The 21795-nt window shown below is 33.1% G+C and overlaps 1 protein-coding gene across 2 annotated transcripts in view; it reads right to left on the bottom strand.

Annotated features, from left to right (window-relative positions):
* TBC1D5 (TBC1 domain family member 5) overlaps positions 1–21795 on the bottom strand; it is a 69724-nt gene that overhangs the window by 29216 nt on the left and 18713 nt on the right. For both annotated transcript variants that reach the window (XM_075298714.1, XM_075298721.1), the window contains exons 2-4: positions 16637–16896; positions 6454–6633; positions 6288–6375 (exon numbers count right to left, since the gene is read on the bottom strand). In XM_075298714.1, the coding sequence (XP_075154829.1) occupies positions 6288–6375; positions 6454–6633; positions 16637–16746 (378 nt within the window). In that variant the 5' untranslated portion in view covers positions 16747–16896. The remainder of the gene's footprint in view (positions 1–6287; positions 6376–6453; positions 6634–16636; positions 16897–21795) is intronic.

The raw sequence follows: 21795 nt of genomic DNA, 5'->3' as shown, positions 1-21795 counted from the left end.
TCAAATCAGTTAAATTTCTCCATTCTGTAGTATAAGGGTACATAAATATAGGAAAATGTTAACTAATATATGGAATGCATTCTACCTAATTTCAAGGAAAATCACATCGTTCAAAAAAATTAAAATGTCTTTGGCGCTATACGAAGTTCAACTTTCTTCACAATGAGTTCATATTAACTTAAAGAAGGGGTCACTTTTTTCTGGGTGGACGTATTTACCTCAATGTGGTAAGTTCTTCTATAAACAGTATTTCATTCCTAATAAAAACCAAATTTTAACTTATTAAAAATATCATTTTTCAGACATACAAATCAATACATACAATAACATTGAACTGAATTTTACGAAATTTGAACTAAATTGTACTCCACAGCGCCACAATGCGTTGTTAAAATAAGTGTCAATCATTGGCACCACATTATGAGCATTTTAAATATAAAATAGTTAATTCTTACTATTTTTAGGAATCGTACGAAAATTCATAATAAAATGTTCATCAATTTAGTTTAGCAATTTTATTTCCATAAAGTTACATTTTTGTGTGAAATAATAAAATTTACTTGTTTCAGTAAAAAAAATCCTAAACTGTTTTAACTGTTTTAGTTTTAACTAAACGAATATAAGTACTTATTTATCGACTAATTGAAGAAATTTTGTTAGTAGTAGTAGTAATATTCTTTATTCAGAAATAATATAATATAAAATATATAAATTCATTTTACTTTATGCATATATTCCCTGCCAACATTTTTTGAATTTGGGGACGCTTCTGAGAATCCCCACTACGTCGAAAACAGTCGTATACGATATCCAAAACTCCTCGGAAAAGCGCCGTCACTATTGAGAAGTTGTACCACGCCAAGTTACTACAAAAAAGTATCGCATGAGTGCAATTATAAGAGCCCCTTCAAACAATCAGACAAAGTGAATTTTAAGATAGTTGTAAAAGAATCATTGTGGTCAAGTAAAACACGATTGTTTAGATGTTTATTAATTTTATGAAACATTTATAAATTCTCATAAATATAACATTTATACGACTATCACATCACATTTAACACATTTTTATGCATTAATAAGAGATTGATGTTGAGTTACAAGTTGTAAGTTAAATGTTGTAGCGTCTATCAGCCAGTACTTTTATTCCCAATGGAGGCAGCGTGTCTGGAAAAATATTTGAAAAACTATCACTTTATTCCATTTGGAAAGTCAAAAATTGTTCACCAATTTACTTTTTACTTTTTTTATTTCCGTTTTCATTGAAATAAATTATAATAAGCCAGTTGCGCTTGGTGTTTCACAAAATATAAAATGGCTCTTGTAACAATAGTGATGGCAAAATACTTTCATGCGAATAGTGATGGCAAAATACTATCACAGTTGGCGAATGTTGCAGTGTCACTTACGAGTCTGTGGTAGCGATGAGGATGAAATGGAACATTGAAATGCTGGCAGGGTTATATGTAACGTTATATTATTTGTACTGAAAGAAAGATTTTACGGCTGTGACAATGATGTCGTGAGCCGGTGCTCACGACATCATTGTATGTGTATGTTAAATAGTACAATGTTTGACTCATTGGTATTCATTAATTATGAATTTACGATACAGGGTTGCAGATTTGAGGTATGCAATAAGATTCGCCCAATCATAATGGAATTTTCCGTCTGGAATTTCAATGATTTCTTCGTGCGTTAAGATAGCTCTTCCAAAAACCCTTTGTCTTATATCTTTGAGGACAGGAAAAATTCCCAGAAAGTGCGGCAAATTTTCTAATTCCTGCAAATTGCAGAGTGTACATAGTGTGTTTTCCCCTGTTGCTTGGAGTGAAATTTTGTTAGACATAATTACTTTTTTTTTCACATGTTAAGGTGAGTATTAACTTCGAATTTAGCCGCTTAAATCGCTAAAGTGAAAACTAAATCAGTTAGAAAAATGCATAAAATTATACATATTTGTTGCAAATTTTATTATAACTTGGTGGAGAAAAGCCCAAAGCAAATTTTCACAAAGTTTGTATTCCTTAAAACGGATTATTAAAGAAAAGTGAATCGTGAAAAATTTGCGATTTTAGCGGCTTAAGGTGGGTATTAAGTTCGAGTTTAGCCGCTAAAATCGCAAATTTTTCACGATTACTTTTCTTTAACAATCCATTTTAAGGAATACAAACTTTGTGAAAATTTGCTTTGTACTATTCCCCATCAAGTTATAATGAAATCTGTATCAAATATGCATAATTTTATGCCTTTTAAGATTTAGTTTTCACTTTAGTGAAAAAATGCGACTAAACTCGAACTTAATACTCAGCTTTAGTGTCGGGAATTTTCTTTGTATAATTTAGGAATTTTAGATGGTAACACTGAAAAATGCAACTCTGTGTACAAGAAACAACAATTCATAAACAAACGTGAAACAGTTATAACGGCGAAAACAAGCGTCACTTCGAAATAAGAAAATAAAATAAAGAATAAATATTGGTAAAATGTCTCAAAATCTTAACAAAAGGAAAATTAACACCATTGGTACAACTGAAGGTAAGGTAATTAAAAGTGAAGGGTACAAGAAGAAAAAATTACGTTTTACAGTTGATAACATTACATGGAAATTGGAAATAGTGGAATAATAAACTAATATTTCGATGCTGTTGATTCTTAATAAATATATTTAATATATTAATAAAACATGTCTTTTATTGAAGAAAAAATTGCCTATATAAATAAATAAAATTGTATTTAAAAACGAAGATAAGCAGTTCTAATTTTGAAGTAAAAGGTTTACAACAAATATGTAAGATTTGTCCAAATGAATGAAAAAAGTTCAATAAAATCATTCCATATATGAATTCAATTCAGTTAATTTTTTTCATTCTGTAGTATAGTGCTACATAAATATAGGAAAATGTTAACTAATATATGGAATGCATTCTACCTAATTTCTATGAAAATCACATCGTTCAAACAAATAAAAATGTCTTTGGCGCTATACGAAGTTCAACTTTCTTCACAATGAGTTCATTTTAACTTAAAGAAGGGGTCACTTTTTTCTGGGTGTATGTGCCAGTGGAAGATTCCGAAAAAAACCAATAAAATTTAACTACAAAAAAATATTTTTTGCGTCGAAAATATATTACATTTAACGTAATTTTAACTGCGGATTTTTTTCTATGTAACAAAACTAGTCAAATCGATGAAAACTGGACAACAATTCAATAAACCCAAATTATCCTTCATATATAAGATATATATACTAGAAAAATTACTGCTGTTAATAGCAAACACGGACTGTTGCAAACAAAAATCTGCTGTTTTAGCAGTTTTTTTTGCTAAAACATCAAACGATCTGTTATTTTGGAACAGCAGACATACTGCTGAAAAGTCCGTGGTTTGCTGAAATTTTCTGATGATCCGAATAAAATTATAAATTCACTCCAGTGTACTTGAAAGTAGAATTAATTATGCAAGAAGCCAAAAATAGTCAAATGGTACACATTAAATAACTTTAAACATTAAAAACATTTGGGAACAAGTCGCCCTATTTAATAATTGATCCACACGGAGATCGGGGTTTTTACAGAGAGATTTTTATACACCAAATCACTATGAAAATGTGGTTATCATTTTTTCGGTAGTCACCTATAAAGCCCTTTTTCATTTCACGTGCAAAACCAAACTCAATGAGGATTTTCTAAAACGACTACATTTTTTGTAAATGATTTTCTAATACGAGCTGATATTTTCGTATCCGAAAAAAAATATTTTTTTTTAGATATTCGGATGTTTGTTTGTAAATGTAAAGCAGAAAGTATTAACGAAATATATTTCATGTAATTTTGCATAACCAAACGGAAAGTGGGTAGCCCCTTTGTTCTCGATAGTCTCACGAATTTGAGGTGGTTTGATGACGTTCTTTCACATGGTCCGACAGCAAGAATGAAAATCGCAAGTATTTGGTGGCTAATTTGCAGAAAATGTTTCCCGACCCGGAAATGTTTCCTGCAAAAGAGCAACGGTTTGGTTGCTTGTGTTGAACGTAATTATTAAAAATAAACGTTGTCCAGATGAACACCAACCAGTTCCAACCATAAAACTTAACTGGTAATCCAACTTCATTTGCGGAATGGAGGACCATCATATAAAAAAATTTTGCATTTTGACATAGGCGCCGAGGTGGCAATGAGCCTCATTTGTCAAGATGATTTTCCGATCAAAATCCGGATTCTGTGACAACAAAAATACTCTTACTGTCTTGCAAGTTTTTACTGCATATTTTTTTGCTGGAAGTTCAACACTGTGGTATCACAGTGTAAACAGTGAGCCTGATATTACGGGCTGCCACTATAGCTAATCTAAACTGTTCCCGAAATGTATCACAATTGACCAAGATCACCTTAAATGTGAGTATTTAAACATTACAACCTAATCTAGCGAAATAATGCCAACTAAATACGGCCTTAAGAGAACAATATATCCGTTTAGTATGAATCACTTTAATTTTTTGCTAAAAGTACCTATTTTATTGGTCACCTTTGATGACCTCGTTCAATACAATTCCTATAAATAACACTACCTTACAAAATAATTTTTTTCAATTGTACATATATAAGTATTTTCATCTCCTGAATTCGAAAATAAGGTAAGTACTATGTTCGCAGATAAATTAACTCAATCGATGCGTAGTTTCTTGTTCATCTAGATTTCGGCTTGACTTTACGGGAATTGTTTGCTTTCATTTCAAATTTTGATTATTTCAGGAAAAGTAATTGCGAAAATAAAATGATTTTCAACTCGAAACCCGAACATATTACTCACCTATAGAGGTTATGGAACAGTTTTGATAAGTTAAGTAATTAAAAATATATAGATGAAAATAGGGCACAGTTTTTAAACATCATGTTTTATAGTGATTCTCTTTCTGCGAAAAAGTACCAACCGTTTAAAAACGTCCGATTTCTCTTCATGCTCGTAAAGATGATATTCTAACGTAAGAATAAAGACCAACTAGAAGAAAATGAACCGAAAGATAACAAGGCTATAAGAGAGACAATTCTTTATATTTGCACATAAAAAGGTCCGTAGTTGAACTAACGATAAATTTAACTTATTTTTATTGCAAAACAATATTTGTTTGTTTTCAACAGCCCAATTCAAATTTCCTTTTTAAGTATGTCTCAAACATGTTAAGAACTAAACGCGGGTATAAAGTTCAATCACCGTACACATAAGTTCAATATGAACTAAAGCAGAAGAAAATTTTCGTACGAATCCCAAAAATAGTAAGAGTGAACTAGAAGAACATTTGGAATATGATAAACTGGTACTTTCAATTATAAGATTTAAGATCTTGTCGTACTAGCTTTACCAAATCAATAAATAAAATAAAAAATAAATATTTTTCACTTATTAGACAAAATTATTTTTTTTTTCACTTAAGATGGGTATTAAGTTTGAGTTTAGCCGCTAAAATATCTAAAGTGAAAATTAAGTCAGTAAAAAAGGCATAAAATTATACATATTTGTTGCAAATGTTATTATAACTTAATAAGCCCAAAGCAAATTTTCACAAAGTTTGTATTCCTTAAATTGGAATAATTAAGAAAAGTAATCGTGAAAATGGCGATTTTAGCGGCTAAACTCGAACTTAATACCCACCTTAAAAGTTTTTAAAGAAATTATGAACTATTTTGCGAGAAATACGAATTACGTTAATCATTATGCTTCATTTGTATGCACATTTTCCCTTCTTTAGTTCAATTATAAGATTTAAGATATTGTCGTACTAGCTTTACCAAATCAATAAATAAAATAAAAAATAAATATTTTTCACTTATTAGACAAAATTAATATTTTTCACTTAAGATGGGTATTAAGTTCGAGTTTAGCCGCTAAAATCGCTAAAGTGAAAACTAAATCAGTAAAAAAGGCATAAAATTATGCATACTTGTTGCAAATTTTATTATAACTTAATGAGCCCAAAGCACATTTTCACAAAGTTTGTATTCCTTAAAGTGGATTAATTAAGAAAAGTAATCGTGAAAAATGGCGATTTTAGCGGCTAAACTCGAACTTAATACAGGTTTTTTAAGAAATTATGGACTATTTTGCGAGAAATACGAATTACGTTAATCATTATGCTTCATTTGTATGCACATTTTCTCTTCTTTAGTTCATTTAACAAACGCACACAAAAAATATTAAAGGCAAATTTGAATTAAAACGTAATAAATTATATGTAGTAAGCAGTACACACTATTAATATTCATCATATCTAATTCAAAAACTAAACTTACCTTCGATGATTGCGAAAGTGGATTGTCTTGGTCATGTTGATCAGTTTGACGGGGATTTTTTGCAAACTCCTGCCTCAAAATTTCATAACTGAAATACAGTTATGATTTTTATTTTTTTTACAATTTTGCTGTCCGTTAATACCGTTAAACGAAAATCTCTACGTACCGTTCTCTCTGTAGTTTTCTTTGCTCCGGCCAGGATACATGATCTTCGTTCAGAACCCGTAAAAGCAGTGACCAATAAATACTACGGAACTTTGAATTTTTCAAACCACCCTCAAGTGCTAGCTGTCGAATATGCTCGGGCTTGTTATCCAATAACGTTAAAAGATTCCGCCATTCATACCTAAAAATGGTAAATTCAATTTTCATTTATCTCGTAATACAAAGTTAGGTTAGGTGGGTATTGTGGCAGCCAGAGATGATTCGAGTAGCTATTTTTTGGGTTTTCTACTGTGAAAAAGTTGTAAACGTCGAAAACGTCATATGCTTGTATAAAACGTAAAAAACGTAGTAATTGTCAAAAATAATTACAGGATCCTTAGATTGGATTTCAAACTCTTTTTAATAAGAAAATATTTTGAAGCAATGAAAACGCCATATTGAATTTTAGAAATTTTTATAATAATATTTTGAAATTTTTACTCACATTTAAATTGTAATTTTTTTCCAGAGAATCGGGGATTTGAAAAACGTCTGAATGCAACTCGTTTTCAAACTTTTGAAACTGTGAAAATTGTTTTAGCAAAATACAACCACGTTGATTTAGATTTATATACAACCCCAATTTTCATATAAGTTTCGATCAAACACCATGGATTATCATTTGTCATTGAGATAACCAAGAATCGGGTAGCACTCAGAGATAAGAGACATGTTTAGTATCACAATGGACTGAATAGTCTAAGTAAGCCTGAAATATCGGTTGCCACTATACCTAACATAAACTTATCATACTAAATAGAATAATTCTAAAAAAGTTTTAAATAAGTGGTTCTAAAAAGTTATACTTTAAAAAAATTTATATTGTCAAAAACTACTTATGTTACGGAGGTTTACGACGTTTTTTACGTATGATAAAATACGTCGTAAATGTATGTCAAATACCTTACAGTTTACGACAGACCATCTCTGGTGCCAGCCCGATATTCCAGGCTCACATAGACCATTCAGTCCATATCCCTCTTGTGAACTTCTTTCTTATCACTGAGTGCTTCTATGTTTAGCTCAGTGACAAGGTACCAAAGCTAATAATGTCAAATAAAATTGTATTACATGACTAAAATATAAGCAAAATTAGTTTTGAACCCTATGAGTTTGTTATTTTGTAGGGCTCAAAATTAATTTTGCTTTCCGAAATAAAAGATAGGATTTAACCTTGTAATCTTACTTTCACCCAAATATAACCAGCAAAATCAATCGGTGTCTTACAATAAGAATAAAGTTCCAAATCTGGCTCATGTATTCTTATTTTCTTTGATAAATATTTATAAGCATCAGCAAGGCTTATTATGGTCACAGGCGCTTCCGTATCTACTAGAGGTGTGCGCGGGACTGAAATTTCACTCACATTCACGAAGCAAAATGTTTATTCACGCACGCTCACGCACGATACATGTTGTAGCCAATCCCACTCACGCACATTCACGAAATGAAAACCAGTACTCACGCACACTCACGCACGAACTACTTTTAAGGACTCACGTTCACGCACGATTCACGACAATTCTCGTGATTCACGACAAATTCACGAGCCTCACGACATTTTCCAAACGGAAATCAGCAAAGGTAACAAACTTCAAAAATAGAATATAGTTCGAGAGCTAAATTAATTTCATTTAACATACGAGTATGAATTAAATCTTGATTTTTTCGTGAGCGTGACTACGCAGAAATTTTATTCACGCACATTCACGAACCGATTTCTTCCTTTCCACTGCATTCACTGTCCGATATTTGTTTCAGTTTTCCTGAGTGTTTCAAAGCTTCTCTAAGTGCTTTCAGTGCAATTTGGAACGCCGTTCGGACTCGGCTATAAAAAGGATGTCCCTTGTCAATGAGCTTAACATGGAGTCGGGCAGCACCAATGTGGTATCACAATGGTCTGAATAGTCTAAGTGAGCCTGATACATCGGGCTGCCACCTAACCTAGTTCATGTAATGCGGTCTCAGTAGACCCGCCCTTCGAGTAAGCATTTTGTCGTTTCGAGAGCAACCTTGAATCGATGCTAGTTCTAAAATAAAAGATAGGATTTAACCTTGTGATCTTACTTTCACCCAAATATAACCAGCGCTATCAATCGGTGTCTTACAATAACAATAAAGTTCCAAATCTGGCGCATCTATTCTTATTTTCTTTGATAAATATTTATAAGCATCAGCAAGGCTTATTATGGTCACAGGCGCTCCCGTATCTACTTCAAATGTAATGTTACGATCGTTCACTTCTACTGTGCATACAATTTTATCGCGTAGTATGTTGGATTCTTGCCCATTACTTTCCAGCTTAAAGACTTCTTGCTCCGATTCTTCCTTTCCACTGCATTCACTGTCCGATATTTGTTTCAGTTTTCCTCCCTCTCTCTCTATAAAACACAATCGTTGCAAGTGGCCTCTCTTTTTTCAAAAGTTGCATACCGTATTTATATGTTTCCTTCCACTTTCCTGGAATATATGCTACGTTGATACATCCTTTATATATCGCCAAAATCCATGGGATTACTCCACCTGATTAAGTCCCGGGGATTTGAATTGTCCAAAACTATTTATAGCCCATTTTATTCTAGATTCCGATACAATTTCCTCGATAGGAAATGACTGCTGATCCTCTGTTGCACCGCCAGAACATAGTTCAACCATGTGATGAAAACGATATTTGTTTCCTTCCACTTTCCTGGAATATATGCTACGTAGATACATCCTTTATATATCGCCAAAACCCATGGGATAACTCCGCCGGAGTAAGTACATCATGTCCCGGGGATTTGCATGGTCCAAAACTATTTATAGCCCATTTTATTCTAGATTCCGATACAATTTCCTCGATAGGAAATGACTGCTGAGCCTCTGTTGCACCGCCAGAACATAGTTCAACCATCTGATACATCCCGGGGATTTGAATGGTCCAAAACTACCAAAAACAAAAAAAATGGAACATTTCTTTTCAAGCGCATCCCGGAATCCCACATCAAGTTTTTCCTCTTCCGATGTAGTCCTTTTGGACAAGTCCAGAAACATTTCCTTTAAATCGCATCCCGGGATCCCCTTTTTTTCACTTCCGATGCAATCCTTTTGGGTAAGCCATAGAAAGTATGTAATTCCGCCCATTTTGAGTGAAATTTGAGTTTTGGACAATTAAATTTCACAAAAAAGAATAGAAAATCAATAAAAAAGTAAACAAATAATAAAAATAAAATAATCCCCGCTGGGATTTGAACGTGTGCCGTTTGATTTATTACACTTCCATGGAAGTTCTTTTGAGAAGGTTTTGCAAATTACGATAATTTGAATTTTTTTGTTGAATTTCAACAGAAAAAATATATATCCACAAAAATAAAAAAGAAACAAATAAAAGCGATGCATAACATACATTTTTTTTTGAAAAATATTTAATAAAACAATTGCCGCTGGTAAGTTTTTAACCAGCGTTCTTTATTTTTTCATTCATAATAATAAAGAACATCTCAGGAAGTAGTTAGAATGTTATGCCGTGGTGTCATATTAGGTTCATATCACAAACATTTGAGTATACATTTTTATGCATCATGTTCAATGGCGTTTGTGGCTGAGTGTGCTAAGGCATTCTGGTATGGTGCCAATGGACCCAGGTTCATCCACCGGTGGAAGCTAAGAAGTTTTTCAATTTGTAAAAATTAAAACAAAACAAAAATACTGATAAATTTAAAAAGTGGAATTGGAAAAAAAGAACTTTTGTTTTTTAGTTTTTTAAATTTCATCATCCAAATGACTTCCAAGGCACAACTTCTAAAGCAATTCAAAGGATCTAAATATGGAGTACTTCCGTCCTATGATAAGCCCATGTAAAGGGTGATACGGTCAAAATTTGGTCAAGGGGAAACGCGTGTAAATCGGTGAAATCGTTTATTTAAAAAATCAAATTAAATTTCTTTTTCAAGTTCAATTAGTATAAAATTCAGGAAAAATATTCAGTTAGGCTTTCGCTTTTCCAAATCCGAATTGCCGGGCCTCACGCTTGCCACCTGCCATCAGATTTTGTACAGCCACATTGTCCACCTTCTTCGCCGCAGAAAGCCAGTTTGCCTTGAACTGCTGCTCGTCCTTAGCAGTTTTTTTGGTCTTCTTTAGGTTCCGCTTGACAATAGCCCAGTATTTCTCAATTGGGCGGAGCTCTGGCGTGTTGGGAGGGTTCTTGTCCTTGGGAACCACCTGCACGTTGTTGGCGGCGTACCACTCAATGGCCTTTTTACCGTAATGGCAAGATGCCAAATCCGGCCAAAACAGTACGGAACAACCGTGTTTCTTCAGGAAAGGCAGCAGACGTTTATTCAAACACTCTTTCACGTAAATTTCTTGGTTGACAGTCCCGGAAGCTATGAAAATGCTGCTTTTAAAGCCACAGGTACAGATGGCTTGCCAAACCAGATATTTCTTTGCGAACTTTGACAGTTTTATGTGCTTGAAAATATCTGCTACCTTTCCCCTTCCTTTTGTCGTATAAAATTCCTGTCCAGGAAGCTGCTTGTAGTCGGCTTTGACGTAGGTTTCGTCGTCCATTACCACGCAGTCAAACTTCGTCAGCATCGTCGTGTACAGCCTCCGGGATCGCGCTTTGGCCGTCGTATTTTCTTTATCATCGCGATTTGGAGTCACTACCTTCTTGTAAGTCGATAGTCCGGCTCGTTTTTTTGGCTCGATGCACGGTTGTAGACGATACACCCAGCTTATTTGCGGCATCTCGGAGAGACAGGTTAGGGTTTCGCTTGAAACTACCGGCAACTCTCTTTGTCGTCTCAGCGCCTTCCGGTTTTCTATTTCCCCTCGATCCAGACTTCCTGGCTGTCGACAAACGTTCCCCAAACACTTTAATTACATTTGTAACGGTTGATTTGGCAACTTTTAGCGATTTTGCCAGCTTTGCGTGCGAGCAGCTCGGATTTTCGCGATGCGCGAGCAAAATTTTGATACGCTGCTCTTCTTGCTTGGACGGCATTTTGACGACGAAGAGTGAATTCCAAAATCAAAATAGGAGCAACATTCTACACACACACACCTTCAAAATGAGGGTTCAGGGTTTTTAAATGCAAAATTGAAAGAAATACGTCAAGTTTATATTGACCAAATTTTGACCGTATCACCCTTTAAAATTCATTGGAGATGATCCAAGTTTGCACTACTTCCGGATCACAAATTGGGGATCCAAACTACTTTTTGGAAGCTCTTTTTTGCTGGGTATTTATAGCCCATTTTATTCTAGATTCCGATACAATTTCCTCGATAGGAAATGACCGTTGAGCCTCTGTTGCACCGCCAGAACATAGTTCAACCATCTGATTTCCAGGAAAATGTTGTTGGACATACATCACGCCATCACGCCTCCTCACTGGACGTTGGAATTTTTTCTCAAAATTTTATTTCTATAGAATTTATTGTCAAAATTTTATTTTTATAGAGATTTAACAAAAAAAAAAAGATTACTATTTTGGGTACAATTCTACCAACTGTGTCAACCGTGGTGGTAATACAAATTAATATTCTAAGTTATATACGTTGCATACTCATGTTTTATGATAATAAAGTACTTAGAACCATTTGTGTTTTGTAAATTTTTTTAAATTTAACGAAAAATATTGTAGGGAAAATTGTATGGGAAAGTAGGGAACTTTTTTTGTCCTTGTAGGGTAAACCGAACATTTTCCCTGGCAACATTAACTATGGGCTATAGTGGGATTGAGACAAAGCACCCATAAACATGTACCCTTAATTTTCTTAAATATGCAACTGCGGTTTATCTCCCAGACCTATATCAATGTTACCACACAAATGTTTATTATTACTAATTCAGTAAGGGTGGTTTAGGGTATGATATAGTCGGCCCCGCCCGACTTTCTACTTTACTTACTTGTTGCTGTTATGAATAACAAAACATTTTCGGTGTAGATTTGACTTCAAAAACTATTTTTAATATCCTTAGACCCGAAATGTCAGTCGCCATATTGAAACTTTGATTGTCAGTCAAATTGAATTAAATTTCCCACTTGTTAAACATTATTTTCAGCAATTGGGAAATTTAAAATAGAGAAAATCTGGAAATGTATCGATGTATCTTTCGAAGTATGAGGAAACGTTTTACGATTTACAAGAATAATTGAAGTAATTCTTACCGTCAACTAAGAGGACAATTTATTTCGATACTTTTCTGTCATAAATTTAAAGCAAATTGAAAATTTCAAAATTTTTGGTATAAAATAATTTTATTTTGAATTTTAATTTTTATTTGTCACAATTACCAATTAAACTTTGGCGTAGATAGCAACATTTTCGTAAGGGGTAAAAGCTACAATATGTGCTCATTGTGAAGATACCACAAAAAGAGAAAAAAAATTCGTGCAGATGGGAAGAAACTAGAACATTTAATTCAATAATATGTAATCATAGTTTGAAGAAATATTGCATGGTATTTGGTAGGGGGAGATGACAAATTCATAAAACCCCTTTAGCTACGCCTATGCCATTAAGCAAATGCCGACAACCAAAGTTCTGCTCAAATGAAAAAATTATAGTCACCTGGTAGCTTGAAACTACCTTCCTAAATATATCTTGATCAAGTCATTGAACATTAAGCAAATATTATGCCATTAAGCAAATACCGACAATAAAAGTTCTGCTCAAATTAAAAAATTGTATTCACCTGATAGCTTGAAACTACCTTCCTAAATATATCTTGATCAAGTCATTGAACAAACGACATCACATTTGTTCAACCAGAAAGTGATGATTTGCGGAAAGCAATAAATTTTTCTTTTCATTCGAAGAAAAGAAAGTCGCATCGAATGCTTGTCGAGGCATATGGTGATCATGCACTCTCAGAAGCAACATGCAAAAGATGGTTTCAACGGTTCAGAAATAATGATTTTGATGTGAGAATTGAAGAACGTGGAAGACCACCAAAAAAGTTTGAAGACGCCGAATTGGATGGTACATCTCCATTGAGTCAAAAGCAAATGACAACAATGTTAAATGTTGCACAACAAATAATTTCCGACCGTTTAAACCCATTCATACTATATATGCCAATTTTTGAGAAGGTTTAGCAAATTGCGATATTTTTTAATTTTTTGTTGATTGTTGATATGACGAAAAAAAAAACATAATAAAAACGATGTATAACACAAAAATAATTTTTTAGAAAATATAAAAATAATAAAAAATTCAGATTTCAACCAGAGTTCTTTATTTGTATTCGTGTGCTAAGGTGTTCTTTTATGGTGCCAACCAGAGTACTGCAACCGGTGGCCTTTTTTTCGTATTGCAATCTTAACCACAAAATTTCGGTGGCAGTGAGTACGACACCAATTACCATGCGATCTTAAGACAAAAAAAAAAAAAAACACCACCAGTATATACCTATGTTCGTTTGCAGTGTTTTGCGGTGTTAAACCAATCGGCATCGTAGCAATCAAAGATTATAAAAGAGGAAGATGGGAGATTGGCTACTGAGCACATCAAACCATTTACCACATTAGTTTAATACTCGAACCAAACGCGTATACGACAAGTATTGACATAGCATTAAAATGCAAATAAAAAGAAATTAAGAGCACGAAATAAATTTCCATGAAGGGGAAAATGTAATTTTTTTTGTTGTTGCCTAAAATTTAACATTGTTTCATTAAGAAAGTTGCATTTTTCATTTAAAAAATAAAAACGAAAAACAACTAAAAGATTACAAACATGTATTAAACTAATCTTGGAGTCTTCACTCAAGATTATAAAAGAGGAAGATTGGCTACTGAGCACATCAAACCATTTTACATGTATTAAACTAATCTGGTAAATGCAACATTTGGTATGACGCAAGCCAATCTCCCATCTTCCTCTTTTATAATCTTTGGGTCGCGGTAGATCGCAGCCGTTCTCTGGTGTCAACTAGGGCTGTCACCCGGGACAAATCCCGGGATTTATCCCAAATCCCGGAATTTTTTATTTTGAATCCCGGGATTTTTCGGAATCTCGAAAAAAATCCAATTTATTAAAATGGGCATTTATGATTGTGATTGTCTATTAATAATTTGGAGTCTTCACTCATTGTAAACAGCCCTTAGATTTCATAACCGACAAATTGAGTTTATTAACATGGTACACCTTGAGTAAGAATTTATTATACATGAGGTATATTAAACTGCACAATTTCATCAAAAATCGAGTCCTAAAAAGTCAAGGTTCTTTGAATAATGAGCTCATGTGAAATGGAATTCGTGGCACATAAAATAAAAAGCTATGATAATAGAAAATATGACAAGACCGCGTTTATCTGATAACAATTTAGATGCATTGATATTTTTACTTAAATCGAAGTACAAGAGGATTATCACAAGTATACGAAAATACGCATCATCTAACCCAATCCTTAAAATGTTTTGATGAGTAAGATATCGATGTAAAATGGATTTTTTAATCTATTTTTGTCATAATATTTTTATTTTCTTCACAATGTTGAGTTGGGCTAAGTGCTCGTTAAACTACAAACTAAACGAAACTACACAGGAAATTTTTTAATTCATTTTTTATAACTCGATTTTTTTCATATTGTAATGGGTAATATTAACTTTTTTGTTTCAAAATTCATTGGAGATGCTCCAAGTTTGCACTACTTCCGGATCACATATTGGGGAAGCTCTTTTTATGCTGGGATGTTAAATTCATCGCTTCTGCACCAAACTACACAGGAAATTTTTTAATTAATTTATTTATAACTCGATTTTTTCATTTTAATTTTAATGGGTAATTTTAACTTTTTTGTTTCAAATAGATTAAAAACATAGTGAGAATAGTGCGTAGCACACTCACGTGTTGACCTACTAAACACAAAGGTCCTGCACAGTTCGTGAGGTTTACGATCCCTGACTTCTTTATAAAAGGTATAGGATATCGTACAAAGTCCTCGAAACTACATCCTAATAAATCCTTCACATGACAAGAGATGTGGTCACGCCTTCGAGCCTAATATACAAAACGGACAATGGAATTCACATGTCTCTTCATAGAGAACATATATCTTCCAATCGTACCAGAGTACACTTCGAGACCATACATCACCTGAACATCAACATACTGTAGGCTATCCCACGTCTCACAGATCCGAGTAAGTAAATACTAGTAGAGGACAATCTTCGCAAACCACTCCAAACACGACCACATACAGAATCAATGTAATGTTTAAAATTAAGAGAAGAATCAAGCACTGAATAAACTGAATATTCTCACATTTAAATCGGGAAAACCATGCTCCGCAAAGCCAAACATACTCGCCTTTGATTTCGATGAGTTTATGGATAGAAAATGATCCATGACAATACATAGTCTCTTCCAATAAATCAGGGGCAGAACGATCACCACTAAGAACAAGAAAAACATCATTTGCATAAATGAAGGACTCACAAGAACGTAACAGTCTCTAACGCTCATTTGCCTGAGGAACCCCAGAGTGAAGTTCGAGCATGGACGACGATAATCCATTGGGCGTAACAAACCCTTCAAATATAAAAAAATAAGCATACATGCAGATATGGAAAACGTAAAATGGTTAATAAGTGTGGAGATCATCCGCCCATAATTTACCGAATTGAGCGCCTTAGATAATTCAAGATAAATCAGAGTACACAATATATTCACATTAAGTTCCCCACGAATAGCATCTTCCCCGAAGAAGCAAAGTTGTCGTATTGTGTCCCTTACTAACAGTTCCACTTTCAAGTATACTGTCTATTATCAAATGTTCCATAACCGTGGACAAGGCAGGTAGAATAGAAATAGGTCTGTAATCGTTCAGACTTTCCACCTTCCGTGACCTAAGCAGATCAACAACACGCGCTGACTTCCACGAAGAAGGAAAGACAGAAGTCATAAAAGTTGAATTTATAACATGGGTAAACGGGTAAACCATCTTTATGAAGTGAATTGGAATATTGTCAACGCCAACTGACTTTGACTCAATCTTCTGTAAAGCCACCAAGACTTTTCATTCATCCACACATCTAAAAGAAAAAGAGTCAACAGCGTCTTGACACTTTTACTTTTTTTAATTAAAATGTATTTCATTATAATACATTTTAATAAAAATTCATATGAATATTAAGTGTAAAGCTTACCTATATCGTTCCTTACAATGCAAACCTTCGGTTTGATTATCCAATAGCATTGTTGCCCGTATAGATGTTCCAACAATGTTGTCCTTTGTGATACTTCCACGGCCTGCCATCTTTTTATGCTATTCCTCTTGTATGCATATTTTCCTCCTTCAAGCGATGGTTCACCTTACATCTCTAGTTTCTATCAACTAACTAAGGTCATATTTTATTCGATCAATACTTTCGGGTACTGTAGAACTACACTTATATCCAAATACTTCCTGCAATTAATAAAAACAAAACAAAAATTTTTATTTTGTCAGTGTAGCATCAGGCGCTCTTAAAAAGTAGTATCTTTGGCGTACATTAATGTCTCACACTTTCTTGAAGAAGTATATATTTGAAGATCACACACGTGAAATATAAAAAGTAATGGCCACAAGACAGATCCTTGGCTAACACCAGATCGAACTGGAAGGACATTAGATTCGTTGCCATTCAAACTGACAAATTGACTTCTACCTATATATTTCTATATGAGAGTATAAACCTACACGCTGAAATAGAAATTTAAACAGTTCTTTTAACTTCCTTACCAGCCGAATAAAATTCACTTAACTGAAAGCTTTCGATAAGTCTAAAGACAACTAAACACTAAGTCCACCAAAATAGAGTCAGTTAATTTTAATAGGTCTCAAAATTAACAGGTGAAGCCGATCTGTCAGAGGTAAAAATTCGAGGAGGCCAAAAAGATGCATTCATTAAGACGTCAAACAAAGATTGAGGAACAATTATCTTCAACGACGAAATAACTCTCTGTTGATTATTCAACTTAATAACACTACTTTCACATTGTCTAAAGGTGGATATTAAGTTCGTTTAGCTGCTAAAATCGTCATTTTTCACGATTACTTTTCTTAATTAATCCAATTTAAGGAATACAAACTTTGTGAAAATTTGCTTTAGGCTATTCCCCATCAAGTTATAATATAATTTGTAATGATTTAGTTTTCACTTTAGCGATTTTAGCGGCTAAACTCGAACTTAATACCCACCTTAAGGCCGGTACATCTCAAACTAATATAGTTAATAAACATATCCATATCGTTTGCAAGACGAGACATGAAAACAACCTTCCGAAGAGGAACTACATCAAATCAGTGTCACTAGCATTCCAATAAACACATGAGCGTTTTTCAAATGCAACAACTGTTCAGTTTGAGGGTAACTATAGTTTTTTTTCAACATAAATTCAACTTGAGTTGAAACAGCTCATCTTCAATACATATTCAAATTGTTTGCGAATTACTTCCAATTTGCCAAGATGTTGACGAAATCATTGAAAAAGTGTTGTAGATAATATGAGGAAATTTCGAAAAACACTACCCTGAAATGCAACGAAAAAACCAAGTGCTTTTCAATACTTCTTTGTGCAACGAAGTTCGTAGTCAATTGGAAGAAATTAAAAAAGTGAAAAATTTTGGACAATGTGACATACCTCTTTATGGAATTCGCGGAACTGGTACGATGGTCTCGGCTACGGCCTAGCTCGCCGGATGGGGGATTCTTTTCCGCTGAAGCATCACAAACATTTTAGTACCATTAATTTTAAATTGAGTTACTGTCAGTTACAAGTGTGATTAAAAAAATGAGTCGGAATTGAAGTGTAATATTTGGAGATTAATCGACCGTTACATTTCAAATTCGTTTTTAAATTTCGGCTTTATGTGTGAGACAGATGTTAATGTCTCAATAGGCTATGCCCACCCCATATGACTTTATCGTCATCCATGGTGTTTTCGTCGCCTATGCAATTTTGAAAACACCCAAAAATATATATGATCCTGATTCTACATGCCTGTTACATTCTATTAATATATTATATAAAGGGAATTCAGCATGTTATTTTTTTTTTAATTTTTAATTAAATTTAAGAGTGTAATTTTTTTTGTAGAAAGTATTAATCGATACTAATATAACTTTTGGTTTGCTCTGTTTATGAGTAAAAATATATGTTTTTATTTTTTTTATTTTTTATATTGTTTTATTTTTTTTATTAATTAATATATAAATATATATATTTTTTGTACGCTTCTAAATTTTTTTGTTAATAACATTGTATTTTTCTACATGTGTTTAGTTTTAATTTTTCATCAATGTGACTAATTTTACAAACATTATATTTTTATATTTATTTAATTTTATTTCTATTTATTAATAATAATTTAGCTAGCCACTTTTACGTATAGCCCCCATGTAAACGGACCCCCAAATTTGGCTTGCCGATCCTCTAAGAGAAGCAAATTTCATCCGATCCGGCTGAAATTTTGTACATGGTGTTACGTCTCTAACAACCATGCAAAAATTGGTCCACATCGGTCCATAATTATATATAGCCCCCATATAAACCGATCCCCCGATTTGGTTTGCCGAGCCTCTAAGAGAAGCAAATTTCATCCGATCCGGCTGAAATTTAGTACATGGTGTTGGTATATGATCTCAAACGACCATGCAAAAATCGGTCCACATCAGTCCATAATTATATATAGCCCCCATATAAACCGATCCCCAGATTTGGCTTGCGGAGCCTCTAAGAGAAGCAAATTTCATCCGATCCGGTTGAAATTAGGTACATGGTGTCAGCATATGATCTCTAACGACCATGCAAAAATTGGTCCACATCGGTCCATAATTAATAGCCCCCCATATAAACCGATCCCCAGATTTGGCTTGCGGAGCCTCTAAGAGAAGCAAATTTCATCCGATCCGGTTGAAATTAGGTACATGGTGTCAGCATATGATCTCTAACAACCATGCAAAAATTGGTCCACATCGGTCCATAATTATATATAGCCCCCATATAAACCGATCCCCAGATTTGACCTCCGGAGTAGAGGTGTGCGCGTGACACGAAATTCTCGTGACACGCGTGATTCACACGTGAATCACGTGAGTCGTGAACAAAATCCAAAGCAAGTCTCGTGAATGTGCGTGAATGATCTCTAACAACCATGCAAAAATTGGTCCACATCGGTCCATAATTATATATAGCCCCCATATAAACCGATCCCCAGATTTGACCTCCGGAGTAGAGGTGTGCGCGTGACACGAAATTCTCGTGACACGCGTGATTCACACGTGAATCACGTGAGTCGTGAACAAAATCCAAAGCAAGTCTCGTGAATGTGCGTGAATGGGACTAAAATAAATATGTCGTGCGTGAGCGTGCGTGAGAAATAAAATCGGTTCGTGAATGTGCGTGAATAAAATTTCTGCGTAGTCACGCTCACAAAAAATCAAGATTTAATTCATACTCGTATGTTAAATGAAATTAATTTAGCTCTCGAACTATATTCTATTTTTGAAGGTTGTTACCTTTGCTGATTTCCGTTTGGAAAATGTCGTGAGGCTCCTGAATTTGTCGTGAATCACGAGAATTGTCGTGAATCGTGCGTGAACGTGAGTCCTTAAAAGTAGTTCGTGTGTGAGTACTGGTTTTCCTTTCGTGAATGTGCGTGAGTGGGATTGGCTACAACATGTATCGTGCGAATTTTGTGTTTTACCGAGTTCAGGGGTTTTTTAAAAAAATTAAATAAAGGTGTACGTTGTGTTTCGATCAAATGCCCAGATCAGACTCGTTCTTTATTTGTTTTCATTAAATGAACTTACTTCTTAATTTTACAATTTTGCTTACTATGCTAACGTTTGACTTAAATATTATTTCTGCTTATTACTTGAATTAAATGGAAATATTATGGTTTGCCCAATACCGGATACGGTATTGGGTTACTGTCTGGCTTTTGAATTTCTTTAAGCAATTCATCAATTTTATCAGGTAACTCATTTTTTATGTAGGTTGGGGGTTTGCATATGTAACTACCCTCCCCTTTAGACCAGAATTCTCCTGAATTCTATTATTCAAGTTAATTTTAATTTTATTAAATTTTGTTTTCCACAAAATGATTATTAAGACAATTATAACTATGAGAAAAATATTACATGTGTATATGATTTTATTATGAATTTTTAGGTTTGAAATATTTTGAAAATTAATTTTATTTTCTTCATTTATTTGTTCAAATGTTAATTTTTCTGTAAAATTTTGTATATCATCGTATCGCAAACTCATAATATTTCCTTGTACATTTTCAATTAAGTTTGAATAATAATAATCATTTATTTTTATTGAACAATTATTAAATTGAATGATATAATTTCCACTTAAAATAGTATTATTTTTATTACATGTATTGTTTACAAATAAATTTACTGAATTTTTAACCATTATTGTTTTTTCATCTAAAAGTATAATTTCCAAGTCTTTATTTGTAACAAGTTTACAATTTTGTGTTATTATACAATGAGTGCTCGGTTTTAATTGTCTAAAATGTTTATTTTCTTCAAATCTCATAGTTTTATTTTTATATGTAAAAACTTCTTCTATTTGAGCATCTATTTCTTTTTGTTCTTTATTTGGTAATGGTATAATTTTTCTTATTTTTGCTTGTATAAATATTTTTGGAATTTTTATACCCAAAATTAAATAAGTATTATTAAAAGTTGCTATACCGAGTTGTAAATATTTTAATTTATTAAAATCAATATTATATTTGGTTATTTCTTTATTTGTTAAAATATTTGGGTGTATTAATCCGTACTTAGCAGAAACTACATTATCTTGTATTTGTTCTATTTTACTTTTTATCAATTGAATTTTTGTAATTTGTTGTAAATACATATGCTCTTGATATTCTTGATTTTTAAATTTATTTATTGCATTAAAACTTTTTTCAATTTCCATTCGATCATTTTTTACAATATTTTTAATTTGTTCTATAGCTATATTAAAATGATTATTTATAGATATTTGTTTATTTACTGTGTCGTCCGTCTGTAGAAAATGTTTTTGTATAGTCTGTCTGTCGTAATCGTCCATTGTACCAAATGTCCATTTTGATAATGTTCCTATAGCATTTATTAGTCCTCTTTTTTGTCTAATTTGTCTAGGTATAAGCGTCATTAGTTTATTACGAGCTTCTAATAATTCTGATTGTAATATGTCTTTGTTACTAGCTTTAATCTCTCTAAATCTGATCCTTCTAGCGTATAAATTTGCTCAAAATTAAAAGGTTTATTTATAAATTGAATTTCATTGTCATTTAAAATAATTTTTCTTTCTT

The sequence above is a fragment of the Haematobia irritans genome, chromosome 1 (genome assembly GCF_050003625.1).
Source record: "Haematobia irritans isolate KBUSLIRL chromosome 1, ASM5000362v1, whole genome shotgun sequence".
Lineage (NCBI taxonomy): Eukaryota > Metazoa > Arthropoda > Insecta > Diptera > Muscidae > Haematobia > Haematobia irritans.
Note: the sequence above shows the minus strand (reverse complement) of the source record. Positions and strands in the feature narration are given on the sequence as shown.